The 24,392-nt window shown below is 45.6% G+C and overlaps 4 protein-coding genes across 4 annotated transcripts; 1 reads left to right on the top strand and 3 right to left on the bottom strand.

Moving 5' to 3' along the window:
* The first annotated feature begins 93 nt into the window (after positions 1–93).
* LOC136427865 (coiled-coil domain-containing protein 122-like) lies at positions 94–24,345 on the top strand. Its single transcript, XM_066417057.1, has 10 exons — positions 94–207; positions 952–1,157; positions 2,406–2,587; positions 3,083–3,098; positions 7,238–7,351; positions 8,196–8,277; positions 8,729–8,856; positions 22,255–22,370; positions 22,842–22,922; positions 23,650–24,345. Exons 1-10 carry the CDS (start codon positions 188–190, stop codon positions 23,854–23,856), a joined length of 1,152 nt encoding a protein of 383 aa, XP_066273154.1. The 5' UTR covers positions 94–187; the 3' UTR covers positions 23,857–24,345.
* On the bottom strand, positions 4,235–6,666 carry LOC136427861 (blastula protease 10-like). Its single transcript, XM_066417054.1, has one exon. It carries the CDS (start codon positions 6,612–6,614, stop codon positions 4,488–4,490), a length of 2,127 nt encoding a protein of 708 aa, XP_066273151.1. The 5' UTR covers positions 6,615–6,666; the 3' UTR covers positions 4,235–4,487.
* On the bottom strand, positions 9,319–13,027 carry LOC136427862 (uncharacterized). Its single transcript, XM_066417055.1, has 6 exons — positions 12,081–13,027; positions 11,536–11,727; positions 10,957–11,108; positions 10,436–10,549; positions 9,963–10,150; positions 9,319–9,556 (listed from the first exon to the last, which is right to left on the bottom strand). Exons 1-6 carry the CDS (start codon positions 13,014–13,016, stop codon positions 9,366–9,368), a joined length of 1,773 nt encoding a protein of 590 aa, XP_066273152.1. The 5' UTR covers positions 13,017–13,027; the 3' UTR covers positions 9,319–9,365.
* LOC136427864 (uncharacterized) lies at positions 16,340–20,744 on the bottom strand. The gene is made up of 6 exons (XM_066417056.1): positions 19,690–20,744; positions 19,128–19,313; positions 18,647–18,798; positions 18,143–18,256; positions 17,138–17,325; positions 16,340–16,579 (listed from the first exon to the last, which is right to left on the bottom strand). Exons 1-6 carry the CDS (start codon positions 20,599–20,601, stop codon positions 16,389–16,391), a joined length of 1,743 nt encoding a protein of 580 aa, XP_066273153.1. The 5' UTR covers positions 20,602–20,744; the 3' UTR covers positions 16,340–16,388.
* Positions 24,346–24,392: the final 47 nt, after the last annotated feature.

Genomic DNA, 24,392 nt, shown 5'->3' with positions numbered 1-24,392 from the left:
TGGAATATAGGGTCACGTTTTGCTGAAATGTGAAAATTCTACCGAAAATGATGCAAATTTTAACAGAGAAGTGAATGGTAGTGTCTGTATTTACCAGTGCATTATGGGGCAGATCAACAAATGGCGCGTTGTTTGACAGTCTGTCAGATCGGACGATTTCTTCAACAGTTGGCGGAAAAGACGCGACATGGAAGACAGTCTGTCCAGGTGAGCATACCTGGTGACACCTCAGGACAGAAATATGGCAAACAGTTCTCAAACCATTCCTTTATTCTCCTGAAAGCACTCCGGTTTAATCAAGGAGGTTTGGTTTAATAGATCTTAGTTCTAGTGACTAAGACTCAGGTTACAAGTCGTGGAAGAATATGTGTATTTAAACATAACGTTAATGTTATACATATCTAAACAACGGTCTATTAGTATTAGTTTGCAAACAACAATGTCGAAAGGTTACGTTTGCTTTCTACCTACAAACGATTAGGCATCTGTAGTAGCGTTAAATTGTACGAAAGATAAGGCCCTAGGCCTAACGTATCTCGATATAAAGATCCTATAAATTCGAAGATCGTCCAAATTAACATAGATTTCCCGATGGCATTCATTTTCTCTCATACTAAGGAGAGTGTTCCTCTGAACACATACTAGTCACCTCCAGCATCAAGCCTATCGTCGTTAGGCCGGGTTATCTTTCAAATTAGTAAGCTTTCTTCGGGGGGCAGACGGGGCTCTCTGCCGCCTGGTAGTCTTTTGAAGCTGGTGGTTGTTTTACGAGGTAGGAGTGGTTGTCCAATTAAACTCCTACCGCGTAACGATTACCTCGGCAGCGTAAAGCCCTTTCTGCCCCGAGGAGAGCCAGGCCAAACCACGGTAGACTCATGCCGGGTTGCTGAACCCAATGTTGCATCCGATTCTTGCTGGACTTGGCCGTTTTCCAAAACATTGCCCTCCCAGTCCCCCCAGACCGCGGCGGACCCTGCAGCTGTCCAGTGACGGGACCGTGTCCTTCAACCCGCTGGTGATCCCGCCGCCGTGCTTCGCCAGCCAGCTGCCGCGGGTGTACCCCTTGACCCTCCCGGAGACACCGAGGAGCGCGCGCGGTCAGCTCACCGGAGCCTCCCCGGAAACGTTCATGGTGCGGCTACCGAGAAGTCAGATGGGTAGGTGTGAGACAACCGCTTGTACTCTGCCATCCTACCTAGTTTGTGTTTACTTTAAGTCATTTACAATGCGGGGCCCGGTCGGGAAGCTTGCTGGAACGAAAAATATTATATAAAAGACAAAAAAAGATACAAAACGTAAAAGAATACTCCTTACCATACCTCGTAAATTGTGTATTTTCTTGATCTTTTTCGTTTTCGAAGACAGCCCGACCGGGCCCCGGGTTGACCCTAGCATAATGCTACGGTCACATTTCCAAACCGGGGCCCGGCCGGGGTGTCTGCGGGAACGGAAAATGAAAATGTATGCCAAGAAATATACACAAATTATGCTCATGATTGATACTTTTTATGTTTGTGTGCTTTGTTGTCCTTTATGTCATACCTTTCGTTCCCGCAAACTGTCCGGCCGGGCCCCGGTTTGGAAATGTGACCGTAGCATTACCGGGGCTCTCACACTCGCTCCCTCACAGACATTTGTGGTAAACTAGATAGAATGGCACCCAGGCTAGCGAGACAAAACTAGAGATCTGAAGTACCTGTGTAGGACTGTTGCACACGTCATTCTTGAACCTGGTCCACTCCAACCTGCTACTGAAATAACAGTAGACATACACCAAGACCAACAGACAAACAAACAAAGAAGTAGATATAAAGAAAACAATACCTCCTTTTACACAGAGATAACAACACGAGTTGGAGAAGTTGAACAAATGTGGCTCAAAAAGCAAGCGAACAAACAAGCAAACAAAAGGATAGACAGAAAATAACATCTCCTTTTACACAGGGATAACATCACAAGTTTAACAAACGTGGTTCTTTTTATCATAGAACAATTCAGAATGAACCTGTGACTAATATAAATCTTTAGATATAAGATATAGATTTCCAACAAATGTTCCAATGTTAATGAGACTTCGGGAAAACAACCCATTTCATTACTGACCCAAGGAGATTGATTTTTCCATGACTTATGGAAAAAGAAGTATTTGGTTTCCCAGCTCAGAAAATGTATGAATTCCTTATTTCTGATGACGTCTCACGACATACTAGTATCTTTATCACAGCTAGCTTGCTTTGAGCCCAGTAACGTTGTTTTTTTCTGTCATATAGAAATATTTGCCAGGACTGCATTCTGGTGCCAATGTTTTGGCTTCAGGGACTTGAGCATGGTCTAAAAGGCAACCCGCTATACGAATCATATATTTTTTCAATGTTCATCAGGTATTCCATGCTTTATTTCCACAGATATTTACTCGGCGAGTGACTTGGTACAGTTGCCCACCCCAGAGTCGCAGAGGGAAGCCCGCAGTCCTTGGAACGGGAACGGTGACCAGGATCTTACCGAAGTTGTCAGCGAAGTCACCCGGTTACAGGAAGGACAGAACGTGGAGATAGCACGACAGAGGGCTCTTCTGAAGCATTTTCAAGTATATCAAGATCCTTTTTTTTTGTTAATCAAGAACCCTGAAATCAAAAACTCTACTAAATGTTCTCATCTATGATAAATTAAGGCTGCTAAGTACTCAGTATGTATAGTTTGAAAATAACTGTACTCTTATAAGATTAAGAACCCTGAATTAGAAGGTCTACTAAGTGATGTCGTCAAGATTAAATCAAGGGTGCTAGGTACTCGCAAAATCTGTTTTACCTACTAAGTAGTTTGAAAATGACTTAACTCTTACAGAATACCGTCAAGTTCACTACTGTATTAAGCACATATTCCATCTTCATGTTAAATGTTGTGAGCATTCGCTTGAGTCGTCTGTATCAAAACTTTGCAGCTCTGCTCTCCATCCCGTCTAAAAGTAAGCCCCAAATCGCATTTCAAGGTTAAGTGAAAGACACCTATATGTAAAGGATCGAACTTTGTGCACGACATCTACTAATATCCTTCTTCGATCTTTTTTCATCCCCGTTCGCAGGAGCAGTTGATAGCAGGTACGTCTTTTACGAGGCATTTTCACAATCTTTTTGGTTCATGACTTAATCTGCAAATCATGAAATTTAAGAAATCAAAGGCAAAGAAAAATCAAAACAAAGCCAAGATGAACGCCTTGCAAAATTATGTGGATTTTGTATTCTCCAAGCAGAGGTTTAGGTCGGCGGGCTAGTGGTGGCCGCGATTTCTTATGTATACGGCTGCCTCCCTGAAACGCACCTGGAGCACTTTATGTGGCTTCAAATTCGAATTAAGAAAACTCCAAATTTCAGTCATTTCTACACATAGTAAGTTTCAATAACACTATACTATAACCTATCGACATTCAAGGAGCAAAGATGCGATGCCGTTGTGTGGTGAGCACTGATAAAAAAATCCAAGCACTGTCAGCGCCACTGGGAGCATCCATTCTTTTTTCAAATTTTCCGACTTATTGGAACATGACGTCGCGTCGCCGGAACTTGCCGAGAATGGACCGTTCCAGTCGAACACCAAAATAACGCACAGGTGCAAAAGAGACGGTACTCTGCACTAACGGACTTAGAAGTAGTTGGCAATGTGTTACAAGCTCCGTCTCCTTGAGTGCCCGAGATGTTTTTTCGTTTTTATTTTCCTGAGCATTCATGCAGCCAATGCAGTGAGAAATCTGTCACAGATATACGTTCCCTGCCATTTCACGTAACGTGCCATTTCTGTCCTACTAGCGCTATTTTTGACGGAGGTGTTCCAAATAGAACAGGGGGTTCTATATGGTGTTCGACGGCAACGGTCCATTACCGACGACAAACGGTTTGCGTTCTGTTTCACACAAGGCGGGTGAAACTATAGAGATCACTGTGTAGCTTATTTTCGCGCGGCTTTTGGGTGCTTTTAAAATGATCTTATCGCGCAAATGTGGTAAACAGTGGTATTAGATATCAATTTCATAAACATTACAGCAGCTAGAATATTCCCAGTTTCCATGCTACATAAAATGCTTTTAGATGCGTTTAAGAAATCGCGGCCACTACTAGCCCCCGACTGAAACCTTTGCTTGGAGAATATGGATTTTGTGTTGTCGCATTGACATCCTGTGTTGTTTACTGAGAACATGATACACAAGTCAAGCACTCGAGTAATGACAAATACAAAAGGGTATGATACTAAATGACCTTTTTGTAATGTCAGAATGAATGGGATTACATGTAGTTGCTGTAAATGATCAAATGGACACATTCGCGAGTATGTTATACGTTGTATGTACTTCTGATGTCGTACTACAGTGTTGTATGTATCACTGTGTATGAGTAGAAATACAGATTGTACACGGATGTAAAAAATAAGCTTTTGTTAGTTTTTTAAAATCTGGCAAAGTGCGTGAAGTTCATTCTGAGAATTACTTGAGATCATCAGTCGGTGCACATTGGCAGCTTACAGTAGCTCCAGTTTTCCGACGCCTTGCATCGCGACAGGGGGAAAATGCCGTAGCAGGGAGTGTTGGTGTAGCACCAAGGACGGGTCTTTTCGGGATCGTCACCGGGATTGCGGCAGTAGTACTTGTCCTTCCGCCACCTGGTGGGGTTGTCCTTCTGAAACTTGCTCCCGGGCCCGTATCCCTTGGTGTAGAACCACGACTGGCACATCATTCCCTGGAGCGTCCTCCTAGACGTCCCCACGTAGCTCACGCCCTGGTCTTCCTTGTAGTAGCAGTCCTTGCGAGGCCGCGGTGTGAGCGCTGGCGTCTGGGGCCCACCCTCGGCTACAGGAAAGTCGGATGTGTACAGCTTCTCGTGACGATCGTATGTGTCGACTTTTGCGTTTGCAACTGTCGCAGCCACAATGGTATCTCTGTAGCAGAGAAGGCACGTGTCGCCTCCGTAAACAAAGGACTTGCATCGAAACTTCCCTGTGTAGAGGCAAGCGGTGGCGCAGGATAGCAGCGATATCTTTCTTAAGGGCTGGGCGCAACTTCCTCGGATCTGAGTGCCAGCCTTCTTGGTGAACCAGTCCAGGGGAGTGTAGTCGTATCCCGCAGGCTTCTTGTAGAAGTAGTTGGCGGCCGTGTCGACGAACATCCTTGTGTTGGTGTGGTCCGCCATTTTCAGTGAGAGGTGACAGGTGGAATTGTGCGGGTCCCCGTGAACGAACGAGTTACAGTCGGCGACAGAAAGACATGTTCTCGCGCAGTCTGATGGGCTGATGAGCGGGATGGTCTTTTGCTCGGTGGTGACCAGTTTCCTGAAGGGCAGTTCAATGAACTTCTCCAGCACCTCCTTGTCGTCGTTCTTCTTGTTGATGGTGTACTCGATGCGGATGCCCTTGTGGTCGCCGTCGGCCTTGTTGCCACTGAAGCGGATGAGAACCGTGTTTAGGAGGGAGGTCAGGATGGGTGGAACATCGTCGGTGGTCTTGGCACAGTATGTGGTGCCAAAGTTAATCAGACCCCAGCGCCGGATCTCCAGAGTGTCCTCCCCTTTCTCGTAGCAGTCGCGATCGGATGGGGTCAAGTCGTAATCGGTGATGTTTAGCGTGATGCGATCGCTTGGATTATTTGCCTTGATCAACCAGGTACACCGCTGGCCGTTCTTGTAGGGGCTGGGAAACCCCGGTGTCGTGATGATCCCTCCTTTCTCGCCTATCTCCAAGACTCCTCCACAGACCGAGGTGTCGTCAGAGACGGTCTCACACTGATCTCCAGTCAGTCCCTCCGGGCACCGACATTCACACTCGCTAGTCATCGGCTTGTGCACGCGCTGGCCTTCGTTCAGGCACTCCTTTGGGCCCGAGCGGCAGTTCTTGTCACACTTGTACATCGCGTTGATGGCCTGGTAGTCGGCTTCCCCCAGCCCGGGCGACGAAAATCCGATCATGAACTGATCGCGCCAGTCTTTCGTTTGCATGGTGGCCAGGCCCTTGTCGGTGAAGAACCGTGACCCATAGTGCATGGCGGAGGCATAGTTGTACGGCACCTTAGTCCTTCCCGTGACGGACCAGGGGTACTTTTCGTACTGGGGTAGCTCGCTGGCGCGTATGTTGTCTTTGAACACACTGACGTTGTCATCTCGGTCGGGGCGGCTCTGTTCGTGGTACAAACCGAGAGCGTGCCCCAGCTCGTGAAGGACGGTGCGGATGTTGTGGCCCTTGTAACAGCCGCGAGACAACGACAGGTCTTGGCGGCCGTACCTACTGCCATAGATTTTTTTCATGCAGCCAAGCGACGACCAACAACCCTGACCGTCCACGATTCGCAGGTAGTAAGGTAACCGATGGCTGTTGGACTTGAGCTCCTCGAAGGTGACACAAGTGTACTTCTCGATGATAGACATGGCTCGCTCAAGCTCAGGCCTCTTGTCTTTGTGCTTGTACTCTGTGCGGTATTGCCAAAAAACCTTACCGTCCGGCCAGCGGAATTCTTCCGGTCCGACGTATTTACTCCTCTTGACTCTCCCATGTTGGTCGTTGTCTACTGAGGTGGCCTGGCTGTTGAGCGCCGCCACAGCAAAAATGAAGAGCGCTAGCAGGCGAGGAAGAGCCATGATTCAAGCTTTCTTCCTCAAATGCAGATTTCAAGTGTGCCAAGCGGTTAGAAATTCGAACGTTCCACTGTTCCACGTTCGAACCCGCGAAAGACGTTCTTTATCAATTTTGTTTCTCAGAGCACCGCTGACGCAACGGTATGGGAAATAGAACAGAATCAATGATTCCACTTTTACATCAACAGGTTTTGCACATAATTAACTTCCAGCGGTGAAACTAGGACCGCTTCGCGTGCATTTTCAAAAACGCGTTTTCAAAAACACCTCCAGAAAATGTAATGTAAAGAGGATTCAAACGATTGTGTCGAAAATGCATCTCTAAAGGTGCTTTTGAAAACGCGTTTTAAAACGCTTGTAAGCGTAGTTACGTAACGTTTATGCAATATAATATCACATTGGCAATGACAACCCCAGGAAAGGTCTTTTTGTGATAATGTAGTACATTTGTATAGTGTTAAGTATTGTTAAGTTTTTAATTCATTTCTCTCATATTCATTACACCATGTTAGACCACCTATGCACTTATCTCCATGGGAATGAATATGCAACATAAAGATTATGAAAGATTATTATCAATAATTATTATTGCAGAAATATTTTTGTGTCTTAAAAACTCGTTCTAGAGACGGAGAGGGCTGACAGTACTCAGGAAGAGGTAGCCCGTGTCACCAGGAGGATTTGTCTCGCACAAGACGAGTCCACCAGGAAGAAAGTCTCCTGCGACGCCTTACAAAAAGGCAAGCTATTAGTCGTTATTCCTTAAAAAAATGAACATGTTAACTGTTGAGACGAAGTCGAGACGACGTTGACGTACTGTGAACCTTGGCTGATCTGTTTTAAAAATCATTTGTTTTAAGGCTGATTGTGTTTTTAGAGTAACGTTATGAGTAAGATTCTAAAATTCTACAGATTGTAATTTGGGAGAGTAATTAACAGTCTGTCTTAAGAGTCATTTGCAAAAAAAGGACGCAATTCAGCCCTTTGACTGCATTTGTCTAAGGTCTAAGAATGATCACAATAGACCTTTCACGCATTCACGTTATGTCTACAACCTTTTTAAAACTGTTCTCCAACTCAGAATATTGGACGGAATTTTCGACTGAATCACCCAATCTTCTCTTCAGCTCTCCGACGTCCAACAACTTTTGACCCATTGTTTACGTCACATGCGCTAAGTCGTGTATCCAAAGCGACTTGGTCAGAGAGCTAAAGAAGGCTCGGCGATTCAGATGAAAATCCTGGTGTGTCCAATTTTGGGAGTTGAAGAACAGTTTCCATAATGTAATCTACCAACTCAGATGAACTTTCATGCTAATAAGTCTACAATGTTAACGTTACAGGTCTTGTTACGTACTTGGGGGGACTTTTTTAAACTTCTTGTTTCATCACCCTACAACTGCCCTATCTACTTATATCAAGTTATTGTCTTACGATTCTCCCCTTTTCACACTTGTACAATCCCTCCTGGACCACATCTAGACCAGGTATAATATTTCATCAGGGGAATCCAATCGGAATGTCAGTTCCTCTACCTCTGCAAGAATTCTGATAAGACAGTAGCATTTCTGTTCATCATTACAGAGGTGCACAGTTTAGTTTCTGAGGGTCTGGAACTGAAGATGAAAATGGAGTCAGAGAGGACTCAGCAACATAATGTGAAAAGGTAGGTATAAAAAGACCAGGTGAGGAGTATGAAGAATTTGAAATTTAGAACAAAGGGTGTAACAGTGTAGGGTTATTCGAAAGTTTATCAAAGTTTATCAGTTTATCAAAGCTCTTGAACGTTGACCACGAGTGAAGAATATAGTTATACGTCGATGAAGGTTAGACATCCAGGTAATAATGATAAGTTTATTGCAAGTTCTTGCCCGTAGGCTAATTGCAAGTACATGTAACATGAAAGAACGGACAAACAATATATAGCAATACAGCAAGTAACTGCTGAAATGTATTTAAAAAAATGACGCGAAGAAGTTAGTTCTCGATATTAATCTGAATTGTCATTTTTTCCATTCAGAATATTTGCGGCTTTGGCACCGAAATTCTACAATACGTGCCTTGAAAGTTTTATTTTCGAAAATAAAAAAAAATGAATCGCTTTGGTTTTATGACAGAATGCATGCGGAATTCCGTCAGAGGATGTCGGCACTCAGGCGGCTGGTGGATGAACACGAGAGCACGGAGCCAGTAAGACTGGAACTCACGAGTCAACAAAACAGGATAGCCGCCCTGACGGCACAGAGTACGTATTCGTGCTTTTCTAGTTTATTCTTCTTCACAAGGTCACTGCCTTACTGAATCTGTGCTGCTCTTCGTCGCGTCATCTTTATCTTTACCTTCGCCAAGAAGATTATGTCTTCAGTGCTGTTTGTGGTTGGGTTTTTGATTGGATTTGTTTGAGTGGGAAGCAGAACTCGAGAAGCTGTTGAAATATCGTTATGATATTTGGTAGGTGGGTATGCGTCGGAAAACAAAGGTCAGTTTAATAATAGACCTACTAACGGCTTTTACAGTACTGCAGCATAGCTTCCTGTTTTGATATCCCGTGGTCTGGACATACTGTGGCCGTAATCGTTTTAGTAGTAGATAGTTATTGGGCAGAAAGTAAGTGGCGTAGCTTTTGGCCCCTGGAGGATTTTAGACTACAGGTTCCGATTTTGTTTGTGACTTTACGTCATGTACAAGTCAACATCTCAAGGAAAAATCATTTTCATGCAAAATCATTTATTCATTCGTTCATGAACATGGGTTTTATGGCGTCTTTGTGATGGTGAAACTGTCCACCACCCTGCTGGAGTCCGCGCTGTGTATGTAGAAGAAGGCGAGAGCTGAGGAGTTGACTTCCATCAGGGTCCATCCCGTCTTCACCGTCAGTGAGTAGTCGGCCCGCCACGGCACCATGAACCACGGCACGTACGTCGGGTCGTTCCCCTCAGGGTTTCCTGGTCAAACAACGGGAAGAAGTTTCCATTCTATTCTGTTCTCAAACACCTGACGCTGCGGCAAGTTGGTGACCTCGCTGCGGCCGAGCGATTCGCTCATCGAATTTCATCGTTAAAAGGCGAATTCTTTTGACGCTTTGTGCGTTTTGTTGTCCTTTTAGTCATACTTTTGAGCATGATATTCCGATTATAAAGTTAAGGGTAACACAAATCCAATTTAGGACGCAGCGAGGTCGCCAACGTGCCGCAGTCTAATGAGATATCCGCTTTACCTGCTCCCAAAATATTCATTCTACTCTACTCTACTCTACTCTACTCTACTCTACTCTACTCTACTCTACTCTACTCTACTCTACTCTACTCTACTCTACTCTACTCTACTCCCTGACAGACAAACAAACGTTACCTGCGGCTCCAGTGACAATGTGCACGGTGGCCGCGGGGTTGTTGTAGTTCTTGGCGGTGACGTTGCCATCGGAGACCGGCCAGGACCGCTCGTACTGGTGATTATGTCCGCAGACGTACACGTCCACGTGATACCGCTGGAAGAGTTCCTCTATTTCGCTGCGGTACTCGCGGGCCTCTTTCGTGCACCTGATTGAAAAGAAATGCATCGATCGATTAATTAATCAATCAATTTTACGGCACTTCAAATCACCGACCAAATAATCAAACAAGGAATTTGATGATTGTCGTCTGCATGTCATATGTTCCACCACGTCTATCAAAAGGGACAAAATAGGAAAGTCGAATGTATGTCAATTCAGTGTGTGTGTGTGTGTGTGTGTGTGTGCGTACGCGCGCGCGCGCGCGCGTGTGTTTGCGTGAGTATTTGAGTGTAGAAGGACACCGAACTACTTGAAACTACATGCATGATACCTTGTTGTCCAGAATATGGCGGAGGAACAGTAGAGCGGTCTGTGGCCGAACACCAGGATCCACGGCACCTGGGCGCGGTTCAGGTCGGCGGTCCGCAAGTCCTGCTCCAACCACCTGTAAGAGCACGGCAACAATTGATGACAATAACTAAGAATAGACGGTTTTTCTGAGACAAATATATCTGGTCTGACCTTCACTCTGACGTTGTTTTTCTGACCAACACCGAGTGCCGTGTCCGTCGAGATGCCATCGCAGATTAGGTGTTACAAATAGGCCCGTAAGAGCCTCCTCGCTAGATAGCTTTAAACAACGCTTACAGCTAGAAGTGCAAAGGATAGTTGTGACAGGTCGTTCGGTGTAATATAACTAGCTGTGCCTGTGGTCGTACCAGGTGCCTGTGAAGTTGGTGTGTTACGCCGAAGGGCTGTTATACCGGCTCTATAGATACAGACTGTACCAAGAATGCCCTCGCCGTGCGGTATTCGTAAACATGTCCCACGACAGATGTGACCGTCCCTGACCTGTGTTGAGAGGAATTCCCGCGCAGATCGTGCTCCGTCGAGATCCCGACGAAGTGAACCCCGAGGTAGTCGAACGAGTAGTAGTATGGGGACGAGGACCCGCTCTCGTTCCCCGGCATGTGCAGCCAGTTGCGGTAGGCGGCAAAGTCAAACTAACAAACACACAATGAGATAGTTACTTCAGGGAGACTAGAATCTTCAAGCAAATGTTTGGCCTGAAAATTGTTTTTGCGAGCGTTTTTTACGTCTTTCTCTTGGTGTGCGATTTTCGGACTCTGGCTTCTGTTATGAATTCGTTAGATACAAATATATATTTTGTATTAAGCTTTAGAAATGTTTTGAATTGAATTTGCATTGAATTGCCTTCCCAGTTAACTTTTTTTTGCCTCATTGCCTTTCCGAAATACGAGTGCAGCAGCCCAAACAAAGATACCCTTCTCCGGATTCGAACCGGGGTCTCCCAGTTACCAACTAGGAGCTCAACGGTGAAGCCGCTACCAATTGCGCTACAGGGAATATTCGAATTCGAAATCAAAATCCCTATGAATGGATAAACATCATCTTATCTATATGTGTTACCTGTTCTTCGTGGTTTCCCGGGGCGGTCATGTAGGGTACCCGGGCGGTGACGTCCTGCAGTGACGTCATGTACTGCACCCAGACCCAGGAGTTGTTAATGTTGCCGCCGCCACTGCCGAAGGTTGTCCCGAAGTTATCCGCGTAGCTCACGTCTCCTGCGTGGAGCACAAAGTCCAACTCTCCCTGGTCTACCTGTGGTTTTACAATCATTTATCTACTTGAATATCAAGAAGAAGAAAAAATATATAGACAAATATGGCCCAAACTTATGTACATGTCATTTCTCGAGCAAGCGGTATAAAAGTCTCCTTACTCGGATGGGTACCAACTGGCTGTACTTCAGATGAATGAAATGAACTATGTACCGGAGCTTTACACAGTACCGACCATGGGATCAGAGAAAGGACCTGCATGTGTAACAGAGGCTTAATCGTTAGGAATTAACTAAGATTCTGACAACTGGGTGCAAGTCCACCCCCTCCAATAGCAACTTTAAACGGACACACAAACACAAGAAATCAAATAAAAAGGTGTAGTTTCAATACCTGCCGCTGGATGGACCTGACTGTCAAAGAATCCTCCTCTATCCCCATGTCCGCGATCAGGGCCACTTTACCCACTCTCTCGCCACCTGCAACACATGCTTCACCTGCACAGGTGCGTCCAGGTGATACCGTGGAAGGAGCCTCGGGAGAAAAGTTTCTAAACGAGTTGATAAGGTGCTTCTTTTGCAGTTCTTCAGTGTTACTGCGTCTCTGTGCTGTTGTGGACTGGACGGTAAAGTTGTAGGGCGGACTCATGACGTAGTTCCCGTCGCCACACCGGTAGTTGATGGTGACAGGAACACTCCCGGCTTCGTATTTCATCACGGCTTCGTTAAGCGTCGCCTCGAAGTTCCCTGCCGTGTACGTGTATGCCCGCCCCACTGCAACGCTCGGTGCAGTCTTTGCGTTTGTAAGAACTTCGGAAAGTATACCACTGTCAGGTTTAGTGTTAAGCCATGTAAGCTCCGAACGATCGTGACTTTGGATCAGGGGGGCGCCGTCTTGGCGATTTTCCAACTGTTTTTCCGCCCAAGTGACCCGTGACTCGACGAGGACCGTGTATACGCACTGTGGCTTGAAGTCGGACGGGGTGGTGAAGGGAACGGGGTTCATCCACATGGCTCGCACCTGTCCGGCACCTGCCAGACTCAGGTGCAGCCCATTCACGCCACCTGGGTGCACCTGAGCCGGAAGACTTCCTCGTGGGACAAGGGGACGATCACTTCCGTGTTGGTCAGCACGAACTCGCTCCTCAAGATGCTCACCTGAGCCGTCTTGAGACATGAACACCTGTCCTGACGACTCCTTGTCCCGGCCAGAACGCCCAATGAAGTCCGTAAGTCTCCTTGTCTCCCCTGCGGCACCCCACCTGTGGGGCTGAAGTCCTGCATGGCCGCAAAGAAGAACTACCAAGAACACTACTTCCGGGTTCTTCATTCCTGGGTAGTCTGTCAAGACAACCAAACAATTCCTGATCGCAACAACTTCCTATCAAGACAAATTTTCACTTGCAAAAGTGAGGATTTTACGCCTGAAACGACGCACACTTTCGTGTATCTGTATCTATATATAGCCGCCCTTCTCGGCGTAACACACAAGCTGCGCAGGACATTAGTGTACACGGGACAAGCTACAGGGTCATCCACTAGCCCATGAAATGGGGCAAAGGTCATATGATCACTTTACTCAATTCTATCGTCGTTACCAGGATTTATCTCAATGGACTTAAGTGAATAGCAAATTTAAGTACATATGCCATGTGACAACCCCTGCATGGTATACATAGGAAAATATATTAAAGAATGTCTGGACGTTAAAAACTCCTCCAACAAGAGTCCGAAGACCCAAAATCTCCATGAAATTTGTTTTTATATATGATGTGTTTTATTTGCCCTAGTTATTTGTTGTTGCTGCTGGTTGTTTTGTTTTGTTTTATGTGCCAGAAGGTATCCACATAATAGAAACAAGTACACAGGTTTGGTAGTGTACCCATTGTTTGACCACCAGCTGTTGGGACCTGTAGAATACTTGACCTAGATAAGAGACCAACAGATGTGATAGGGAAGGTCGACAGCACATGCATAGCAATGCAGACATGGACGCCACGGAAAAGAGATACATGTATTTTGTAATAGTTTATTAGCGTTTGCGTGCTGTGACAAGGAACTCACTTAAGACAGCCCTTACCGTAACAATTTTACAGGACACGTGCATGGCTGTCTCAAGAATGCAATCGTACGACGATCGTACTACAGTCGTGCGACGTATGTGACAGGGCCTTGACCAACCATTTAACAGAAAAAGGTGTGAGCTTTAAAGGGATAGCTTTGGCATGGTATTAGTGCAACTCTCCCGATTTGCAAATATGCCTACAGTTCCGAAATCCGATGGTATACTTTGACTGTAGAACGGGCGGCTCGCTGTCACTCAAAACCTTTTTAGAACATCAAACCATCAGCGAGAAATTTTCGGAGAAAAAGCGACTTACGCCATTGGCTAAAATTCTGGTATATGCACGCAAATCGTCATTAATTGAATAAGATAAATTTCTCATTTCAACTTGTAAATTATGTACAGAAAATGATGCTAACTCATGCAAAGAAATAAAAAGCAACCTTAGTTGATGTAATACATTATATGTTTACTTACTTTAAAAAGTTGGCAAAAGTTGAAGTTGTTGATATGGGTGTCGGTCTTCTGATCGTCCCGTCGCCGAAGATGTGAGGGAAGCGGCGTGCGCTCTCCGTCCCTTCTAGTGTGGGGTATCTATAACCTCATTTGCATATGGGAGGGAAGATCAGATCTGTGATTTGCCGCGGACGTGGTGACGTGTGCATTCCTCTTCTTATCAAATTTTGAGGGAACTTTAAAAACTACACGTAGGCGTGACCTCCATACCAGGCTCATTTGAATATACCTGCACGTTTTTAGCACGTCATACACGTAATGAGTCATCAGAACGTGTCCCTATATCTGGTTCACACCTTACTTAGACCATAGATCCTCCCGCAACTTTTTGCATAGGTCAACTTGGCTTCGGATACATCTCCTCCAGAGGTTGCGGTCTTGTGCCGCTACTGCCATTTCGTCCAGTGAATGTAATCCCAGCTTCTTCCCGTCGTTTTGCAGTGTTCGTCTGAGAGTGACCTTAGGCCGTCCCGGACGAGTGCCTTTCGGTTTCCCGAATATCTGGTTCACAAACATACTGTAAATGCAGAAATGTTCGCGGTGGTTTTATGTTCGCGGTTTTCGCGGTGAACTTTCAGCGCGAACTTAAAACCACCGCGAAACGTTTTGCCCACCTATGACTGTAGCGCTATTATTGTTTCAAACGCGAACTTAAAACCACCGGGAACACGTAATTTTCCCCCTACCGCGAAATAAAAACACGCGAACTTATATGCATTTACAGTATTGTGTAAGATCTTGCAATTTGGTATTGATTTTGCAATCAACATCCAGGATTCAAGGGTTGAAAACTACAATAAGGTATCTATAAATAAGGTAATTTTTAGTAACAATGTCATTATTCGTCCCAAGAAATGTCAATGACTGTGCCATTAAAAGGACAAAATCGCAGCACCCACCTCAGACCAGCAGTGTCAGACGAGGACACTGTACTTAAGGCCATACCATCTTAATCTTATGGATGACATCCTCTGGAGTCCCCAAAACTAATGCAAGAGACGAGGACACTGTACCTAGTAAATACAACTATTAACAGTCATTATGTGACCTATGAAAGGACATGTACAGCCTAAAGCAAATTCCAGCGCAGTTATAGAGATGATGTGGTTCCTATCTGTCACGATACCTACAATGTCAATGCACCCCCGTATAAGTGCAGCTCCTGACCGCACGGTCCAGCTCCTGACCGCACGGTCCAGCTCCTGACCGCACGGTCCAGCTCCTGACCGCACAGTCCAGCTCCTGACCGCACAGTCCAGCTCCTGACCGCACAGTCCAGCTCCTGACCGCACAGTCCAGCTCCTGACCGCACGGTCTCAGCTCCTGACCGCACAGTCCAGCTCCTGACCGCACAGTCCAGCTCCTGACCGCACAGTCCAGCTCCTGACCGCATGGTCTCAGCTCCTGACCGCACGGTCTCAGCTCCTGACCGCACGGTCTCAGCTCCTGACCGCACGGTCTCAGCTCCTGACCGCACGGTCTCAGCTCCTGACCGCACGGTCTCAGCTCCTAACCGCATAGTCTCAGCTCCTGACCACGTCCAGCTCCTGACCGAACTACAGCAAAATCGCCTCAATAAAGGCCGAAAATGTTAAAAAGTTGCTCGTTTTGAGTCAATTGCGGCGCGAAATGCAAAACATTATAGCGCAGTCTTCGGTTCACATATTTACCCGGCCTCTGACGGAGTTTCACGGCCCCAGACCCGCTACTTTTTGAGATTACCCCCTCCCTCCCGTCGTGCTACTATCCTGAACAGAGGGGATACACAGATACAAGCTAGGCGGGAAGTGATCTGGCCGTGTTACGGAACACAAAGAACGCGATATTAAATCTTTGATACAGAGAACATCCTTGCCCGTTCTCACTAACTTTGTCCATTTATCTATTCATTTATATGTCCATGACCCGGTTCTTCTCCTTGGGTCAATCAGTCCCTTAATCTTTTTAGTAGTAGATAGCTCTTGGGTAGAAAGTAAGTGGTGTAGCTTTTGACCCCTGGGAGATTTTAGACTACAGGTTCCGATTTTGTTTGTGACTTTACGTCATGTACAAGTCAACATCTCAAAGAAAAATTATATTTTCATGCAAATACGTTTATTCCTTCGTTCATGAACATGGATTTTATGGCGTCTTTGTGATGGTGAAACTGTCCACCACCCTGCTGGAGTCCGCGCTGTGTATGTAGGAGAAGGCGAGAGCTGAGGAGTTGACTTCCATCAGGGTCCATCCCGTCTTTACCGTCAGTGAGTAGTCGGCCCGCCACGGCACCATGAACCACGGCACGTACGTCGGGTCGTTCCCCTCAGGGTTTCCTGTGCAAACAACGGGAAGTAGTTTCCATTCTATTCTGTTCTCAAACACCTGACGCTGCGGCAAGTTGGCGACCTCGCTGCGGCCGAGCGATTCGCTCATCGAATTTCGTCGTTAAAAAACGAATCCTTTTTACGCTTTGTGCGTTTTGTTGTCCTTTTAGTCATACTTTTGAGCATGATATTCCTATTATAAAGTTAGGGGTAACACAAATCCAATTTAGGACACAGCGAGGTCGTCAACGTGCCGCAGTCTAATGAGATACCCGTTTACCTGCTCCCAAAATATTCATTCTACTCTACTCTACTCTACTCTACTCTACTCTACTCTACTCTACTCTACTCTACTCTACTCTACTCTACTCTACTCTACTCTACTCTACTCTACTCTACTCTACAGTACTCTACTCTACTCTACTCTACTCAGTACTCTACTCTACTCTACTCTACTCTACTCTACTCTACTCTACTCTACTCTACTCTACTCTACTCTACTCTACAGTACTCTACTCTACTCTACAGTACTCTACTCTACTCTAGTCCCTGACAGACAAACGTTACCTGCGGCTCCAGTGACAATGTGAACGGTGGCCGCGGGGTTGTTGTAGTTCTTGGCGGTGACGTTGCCATCGGAGACCGGCCAGGACCGCTCGTACTGGTGATTGTGTCCGCAGACGTACACGTCCACGTGATAACGCTGGAAGAGTTCCTCTATTTCGCTGCGGTACTCGCGGGCCTCTTTCGTGCACCTGATTGAAAAGAAATGCATCGATCGATCGATCAATTAATCAATCAATCAATCTTGAAGCATTTCAAATCACTGTCACAACCAAATAATCAAACAAGGAATTTGATGATTGTCGTCTGCATGTCATATGTTCTACCACGTCTATCAAAAGGGACAAAAATAGGAAAGTCGAATGTATGTCAATTCAGTGTTGGATGACAGAAGACTGCTATCTTACTGGTTCTATCTTACTGGTCCTGCAGCCAATGTGTGTGTGTGTGTGTGTGTGTGAGTGTGTGTGTGTGTGTGTGTGTGTGTGTGTGTGTGTGTGTGTGTGTGTGTGTGTGTGCGCGCGTGTGTGTGTGCGCGGGTGTGTGTGTCTGTGCGAGTGTGTGAGCGCTTGTTTGTTTGTGTGTGTGTGTGTGTGTGTGTGTGTGTGCGCGCGCGCGTGTGTGTGCGCGCGCGCGGGTGTGTGTGTCTGTGCGAGTGTGTGAGCGCTTGTTTGTTTGTGTGTGTGCGTGTGTGTGTGTGAGGGCTTGTTTGTTTGTGTGTGTGTGTGTGCGTGTGTGTGTGTGTGTGAGGGCTTGTTTGTTTGTGTGTGTGCGTGTGTGTGTGTGAGCGCTTGTTTGTGTGTGTGCGTGTGTGTGTGTGAGGGCTTGTTTGTTTGTGTGTGTGCGTGTGTGTGTGTGAGGGCTTGTTTGTTTGTGTGTGTGCGTGTGTGTGTGTGAGGGCTTGTTTGTTTGTGTGTGTGAGGGCTTGTTTGTTTGTGTGTGTGCGTGTGTGTGTGAGTGTTTGAGTGTACATGGACACCGAACTACTTGAAACTACATGCATGATACCTGGTTGTCCAGAATATGGCGGAGGAACAGTAGAGCGGTCTGTGGCCGAACACCAGGATCCACGGCACCTGGGCGCGGTTCAGGTCAGCGGTCCGCAAATCCTGCTCCAACCACCTGTAAGAGCACGACGCAATTGATGAATAGACGGTTTTTCTGAGACAAATATATCTCGTCTGACGTTGTTTTTCTGACCAATACCGAGTGCCGTGTCCGTCGAGATGCCATCGCAGATTATTTCTGGGAGCTTTTTTCTAACAGGTGTTACAAATAGGCCCGTAAGGGCATCCTCGCTAGATAGCTTTAAACAATGCATACAGCATATAGATGCGCAAAGGTTACTTGTGGCAGGTCGTTCAGTGTGATATAAACAGCTGTATGTGGTCGCACCGCGTGCCTGCGAAGCTGATGTTTTACACCGAAGCGGTGGTTATACCGGCTATATGTATACATAGAGTTTTGCTCTATTCGTAAACATGTCGCACGACAGATGTGACCGTCCCTGACCTGTGTTGAGAGGAGTTCCCGCTCAGATCGTGCTCCGTCGAGATCCCGACGAAGTGAACCCCGAGGTAGTCGAACGAGTAGTAGTATGGGGACGAGGACCCGCTCTCGTTCCCCGGCATGTGCAGCCAGTTGCGGTAGGCGGCAAAGTCAAACTAACAAACACACAATGAGATAGGTACTTCAGGTAGACTAGAATCTTCAAGCAAACAATTGGCTCTGAAGCGGTTTTTTTACGTCTTTATCTAGGTGTGCGCTTTATCTATATCCATTAGATACAAAGATATTAGGGTTTAGAAATGGTAGAATTCTAATCAAATCACGATGCAGCTCAAACAAAGATACCCTTCTCCGGATTCGAACCGGGGTCTCCCAGTTACCAACTAATTGGAACTAGGAGCTCAACGGTGAAGACGCTACCTATTGCGCTACAGGGACATCCCTATGATGAATGGATAAACATCATCTCATCTATCTGTGTTACCTGTCTTTCGTGGTTTCCCGGGGCGGTCATGTAGGGTACCCGGGCGGTGACGTTCTGTAGTGACGTCATGTACTGTACCCAGACCCAGGAGTTATTGCCGTCGCCGGTGCCGAAGGTTGTCCCGAAGTTATCCGCGTAGCTCACGTCTCCCGCGTGGAGCACAAAGCCCAACTCTCCCTGGTCTACCTGGGGTTTTACAATCATTTATCTACTTGAATATCAAGAAGAAAAAATATATATATAGACAAATATGGCCCAAACTTATGTACATGTCATTTCTCGAGCACGCGGTACAAAAGTCTCCTTACTCGGATGGGTACCGACTGGCTGTACTTCAGATGAATGAAATGATCTTCATCCCGAGCACGAGAGCTATGTACCGGGGCTTTACACATTACCGACCATGGGATTAGGGAAAGCACCTGAATATGTAACAGAGGCTTAATCGTTAGGAATTAACAAAGATTCTGACAACTGGGTGCGAGTCCACCCCCTCCAATATAGCAACATTAAACAGACACACAAACACAAGAAATCAAATAAAAAGGTGTAGTTTTAATACCTGCCGCTGGATGGACCTGACTGTGAAAGAATCCTCCTCTATCCCCATGTCCGCGATCAGGGCCACTTTACCCACCCTCTCGCCACCTGTAACACATGCTTCACCTGCACAGGTGAGCCCAGGTGATACCTTAGAAGACGTCTCGGGAGAAAAGTTTCTAAACGAGTTGATCAGGTGCTTCTTTTGCAGTTCTTTAGTGTTACTGCGTCTCTGTGCTGTTGTGGACTGGACGGTAAAGTTGTAGGGCGGACTCATGACGTAGTTCCCGTCGCCACACCGGTAGTTGATGGTGACAGGAACACTCCCTTCGTATTTCATCACGGCTTCGTTAAGCGTCGCCTTGAAGTTTCCTGCCGTGTACGTGTACGCTCGCCCCACTGCAACGCTTGGTGCAGTCTTTGCGTTTGTAAGAACTTCGGAAAATATACCATTGTCAGGTTTAGTGTTAAGCTCCGAACGATCGTGACTTCGGATCAGGGGGGCGCCGTCTTGGTGTTTTGCCGACTGTTTTTCCACCGAAGTGACCCGTGACTCGACGAGGACGGTGTATACGCACTGTGGCTTGAAGTCGGACGGGGTGGTGAAGGGAACGGGGTTCATCCACATGGCTCGCACCTGTCCGGCACCTGCCAGACTCAGGTGCAGCCCCTTCACGCCACCTGGGTGCACCTGAGCCGGAAGACTTCCTCGTGGGACACTTCCGCGTTGGTTAGCACGAACTCGCTCCTCAAGATGCTCACCCGAGCCGACTTGAGATATGACCACCTGTCCTGACGACTCCTTGTCCCGGCCAGAACGCTCAAGGAAGTCCGTGAGTCTCCTTGTCTCACCTGCGGCACCCCACAGGTGGGGCTGAAGTCCTGCATGGCCGCAAAGAACAACTACCAAGAACACTACTTCCGGGTTCTTCATTCCTGAGTAGTCTAGATCTGTCAAGACAACCAAGCAATTCCTGATCGCAACAACTTCCTATCAAGACAAATTCTCACTTGCAACAGTGAGGATAAACGACGCACACTTTCGTGTATCTGTATCTATACTCGTATATAGCCGGTATGGGCACCCTTCGGCGTAACACACCAGCTAGCTGCGCATGACATTAGCCGTGACAAGCTACTAGGTCATCACCCGCTAGCCCATGAACTTTGAAACAGGGCAAAGGTCATATGATCACTATACTCAATGCTATCGTCGTTACCAGGATTTATCTCAATGGACTTGAATAGCAAATTTAAGTACATAATGACATGTGACAACCCCTGTATGGTATACATAGGAAAATGTATTAAAGAATGTCTAGTCGTTGGAAACTCCTATGATTGTAAAATCTCATGGTCATCCCATACTACTACAACATCTTGTATTTGTTAGATGGATGCCATACTTTGTAACTTGTACAATTGTTGTGCAATAAAGTTATATTATTATAGACGTTATTACATTCGCCAAAAGGTTATGTTTTCTGGTGCGTATGTGTCTGTGTGAACAGTATAACTCGAGAAGTCGTGGATAACAATTTAACAATGTTTTTATGTTGGTGTTGGTATAGGTGTTGGCAAAATGAAGACACGATTAGAGTTTGGCCCCCTTATTTGCCTTCCGTGGTACTGCAGCAGGACTACCAGTTTCGATATCTCGTATTCTGGACATACTATATGGTCCAAGATTGGGAAGGAGATAGTCTTTGTGCTTGGCAAAAAGTGACATACGTTTGGACCCTCAAGTAGCTTTCTTTGGAACTGCAGGGGCGTTTCACTTGCAGATTTTGAAACAGGATAAGTCAAGAAGGAATAAATGAATTTTCATGACTTTTGACCTGTAGGTACCTTTGATGAAGATCAACGTAATGGTATGTTGATTATGCAAATTAGAACCTGGTTCGCATAGTTGATGAGAGAATAGGTTATATTTCAATTGTACTAAACGACAGGAACTTCATACTCATTACAGATGTAACTTGGTTCGAGAGGAACATTTACGGATATAAATTATGCAAATCAATACCTAATTTGTATAAACAATGAGAAAATTGCTGATGCATTCATACTAGTGCAACATGAATGTTAGAGAAAGATGAATATCATCAGAAATGAATTATGCTAACTTTAATACCCTTCGCATGATTAGTGACGATATTCTACAATAGGGAGCGCCTGTATTTATAATCTAGGACCCAGTTTAAGAGGGATATCTGCAATATATGTGATTTTGAAAGAGGTGATAATGAATTCAAACAAATTATGCTAATAAGAGGCTTCTTTGCATATCACTTGCATTGTAATGAGACAAAATTACTTGGCGAAGGAACTAGTATGAGGTCGCAGTTCGATCATGAATTACTACGTAGTACCTTGCGCCAAATATAATTACTCAAGCAACTGGATAAAATTTTGAAACAGTCAGACGTTCCAGACAGCATCCACTGGCTTTCGTCAGTGACTAACGATAGGACTGAGAACACCAGGTTTTATACCAAAACTCTGAATAGATATGTTTTCAGCGTATCTTACTGCCTGGATGTCTAACTTTCATCAACGTACTAGTACCTTGTTTCTCACCATTCAGAGCATGAACTTGAGACTAACCCAGTGGAGGCGGAAGCGCTCACCAGCGGTAAGCGGCAGGCGCAGGTACTGCAGGAGCTGGACCGGATCCGCTCGGAGAAACAGCGACTAGAACAGGTCCTAGGGTTAATTACCTTCCAGGTTATATCTTGGACAGCGTCTGCCTGTCTGTGTGTCTTGCTGTTGCTATAAACTAGCTGCAACTTTTGCGTCGACTAGCAAATTGGCTGCGGCTGTAATCGAACAATGCCCTACGTGTGAATCAAATAGTATTGGCTATTTATTACTTTTATCTAGGTCAAAAAATCATTGTCTTGAAAAAGCGTGCAAGCTAACTACTGTACTTCTACATGGGATAGCGATAGTTAGAAACTCTTAAACATTTTTTATCAGAAATTAGAGACCATTTCTCCTTATGGTGAAAAATATGGACTAAGACCCCTGCCAGCGCATATTTTCACCAATAAGGAAATAGGATAACTCCTTATGGTGAAAATTGGCCCCTGCCAGCCCATATTTTCACGAGAATCATATCAGTTCTAATCAAATGATCTGGAGACAATTTTAGAATGTCTTTGTCTGATTCAGGGCGTGGCCTTGAAGCAGGGGCAGGTCAACCGGGAACAGGAACGGCAGATGCAGCTCCGACAGGACATGGAGGTGCTCCGGGTAAGAGGAAGTAATAAAGATACATGTACTTCAAGTATAGCACATCGCATACGGTGTTGTTTGATTCACATAACGCGGTTGTCTATACCCTATTCTGTCCTATTTTCCGTGCAACTTTCCGGATATGTGGCGTCAGGGGTCCATCTTTTTTTTTTTTTTGTGTGTGTGTGTGTGTGTGTGTGTGTGTGTGTGTGTGTGTGTGTGTGTGTGTGTGTGTGTGTGTGTGTGTGTGTGTTTGTGTTTAAAACCGAGCTTAGCTAGGTTTGTTAGGGATTTTTTTCTTATTCATGAAAAACAATAAATCCCAAAACATATAGTCCCAATAAATCCATAAACATCTGTCCTTACACATAGCATGGTATTCATACAAAAAGCTAATAACAAAATGGAAGTTAGCGTATGGTCCTTGTCCGTTCCGATTCGGGTCGTTCCAGGTTATTGAAAAAGTCTATAGGACAAAGCTGTGGCCCTGGTGGTAGACTAGTCCAGAAATTGTGTCCACGTTAGCCCATAGGGTTGTAATACATGTTTGTATCGCACTTCGCCAAGAAAATTATGTTTCCGGTTGCGTCTGTCTGTTTATCTATGGACAGTAGCTAGTATAACTCGAGAAGTCGTGGATGATATTTGGTATGTCGATTAGATTTTAGGACCCCTAACGGCTTTCTATGGTACTTTAGCAGAATTTCCGGTGTTGATATCTCGTGTTCTGGTTTGTTCTTGACAGAAGCGTAACCGTGCCCAGCTGACGCGCCTGCGCAGATGCGTGGACGAGGCGGAGCGGAGGAACGAGCAGTGGAACCGGGAGGCGTGCCGACTGGAGAAGGCTACTGCGCAGCTGCAGAGGGAGGTGGAGGGGGATAGGGAAGGGGCTTGGACCCAGCTGGAGGACGCTACTGCGCAGACGCAAGCCAAGAAGGGGGAGGCAAAATAGCTCATGTGGTGTTTGTAGTAACGACTTTGAGAAATTTTGTTGGATTGGATGAATCGTTTACATTGTATATGAATAGAAAACAAACAAAAGAGACAAAAATAACGAATTCATGTTGAAAATATTAACATAGAGCTACCAATATTATATTGAGTTTGAACATACTTCCAGAATTGAGAATGCCATATACAAACAATATAACCGTATATTGTACGCCGTGATATACTTTATCAAATTAGATATGAGTTCGTTGCTGAAACAAAACAAACATTTATGTAAAAGCCCTAATTACTATATTGATATTAGCTATGTGCACTTCATAGTTTCAATTCATGAAAGAAAACATATGTTACTTTATTTAGGATTTTTTGGGCTTTGCACGCCCGATCCGAAAGTTTCGAAATCGGAAAGGGATAAGTTATTGTCACGTACTACTGCCTTAATGCATTGAAAAGGGGAAATAAAGTGATACAATTTTAACAGTCGACCAAATCCAGTGTCATCATTTCGAATCCGTGCTATTCAAATTAAATGATCAA

The sequence above is a fragment of the Branchiostoma lanceolatum genome, chromosome 2, assembly GCF_035083965.1.
Source record: "Branchiostoma lanceolatum isolate klBraLanc5 chromosome 2, klBraLanc5.hap2, whole genome shotgun sequence".
Classification (NCBI taxonomy): domain Eukaryota; kingdom Metazoa; phylum Chordata; class Leptocardii; order Amphioxiformes; family Branchiostomatidae; genus Branchiostoma; species Branchiostoma lanceolatum.
Note: the sequence above shows the minus strand (reverse complement) of the source record. Positions and strands in the feature narration are given on the sequence as shown.

Bases quoted from the DNA above. Each gene is read 5' to 3' on its own strand.
- LOC136427861 (XM_066417054.1), bottom strand. From the start codon at position 6,614: ATGGCTCTTCCTCGCCTGCTAGCGCTCTTCATTTTTGCTGTGGCGGCG.
- LOC136427862 (XM_066417055.1), bottom strand. From the start codon at position 13,016: ATGAAGAACCCGGAAGTAGTGTTCTTGGTAGTTCTTCTTTGCGGCCAT. The intron at 11,728-12,080 runs GTATTGAAACTA...GTAAAACCACAG, and splicing joins TCAGGTCCATCCAGCGGCAG to GTAGACCAGGGAGAGTTGGA. The intron at 11,109-11,535 runs GTAACACATATA...TGTGTTTGTTAG, and splicing joins CGGGAAACCACGAAGAACAG to TTTGACTTTGCCGCCTACCG.
- LOC136427864 (XM_066417056.1), bottom strand. From the start codon at position 20,601: ATGAAGAACCCGGAAGTAGTGTTCTTGGTAGTTGTTCTTTGCGGCCAT. The intron at 18,799-19,127 runs GTAACACAGATA...TGTGTTTGTTAG, and splicing joins CGGGAAACCACGAAAGACAG to TTTGACTTTGCCGCCTACCG. The intron at 18,257-18,646 runs GTCAGGGACGGT...GTGCTCTTACAG, and splicing joins GGGAACTCCTCTCAACACAG to GTGGTTGGAGCAGGATTTGC.
- LOC136427865 (XM_066417057.1), top strand. From the start codon at position 188: ATGGAAGACAGTCTGTCCAG. The intron at 7,352-8,195 runs GCAAGCTATTAG...TCATCATTACAG, and splicing joins CTGCGACGCCTTACAAAAAG to AGGTGCACAGTTTAGTTTCT. The intron at 22,923-23,649 runs GTAAGAGGAAGT...TGTTCTTGACAG, and splicing joins AGGACATGGAGGTGCTCCGG to AAGCGTAACCGTGCCCAGCT.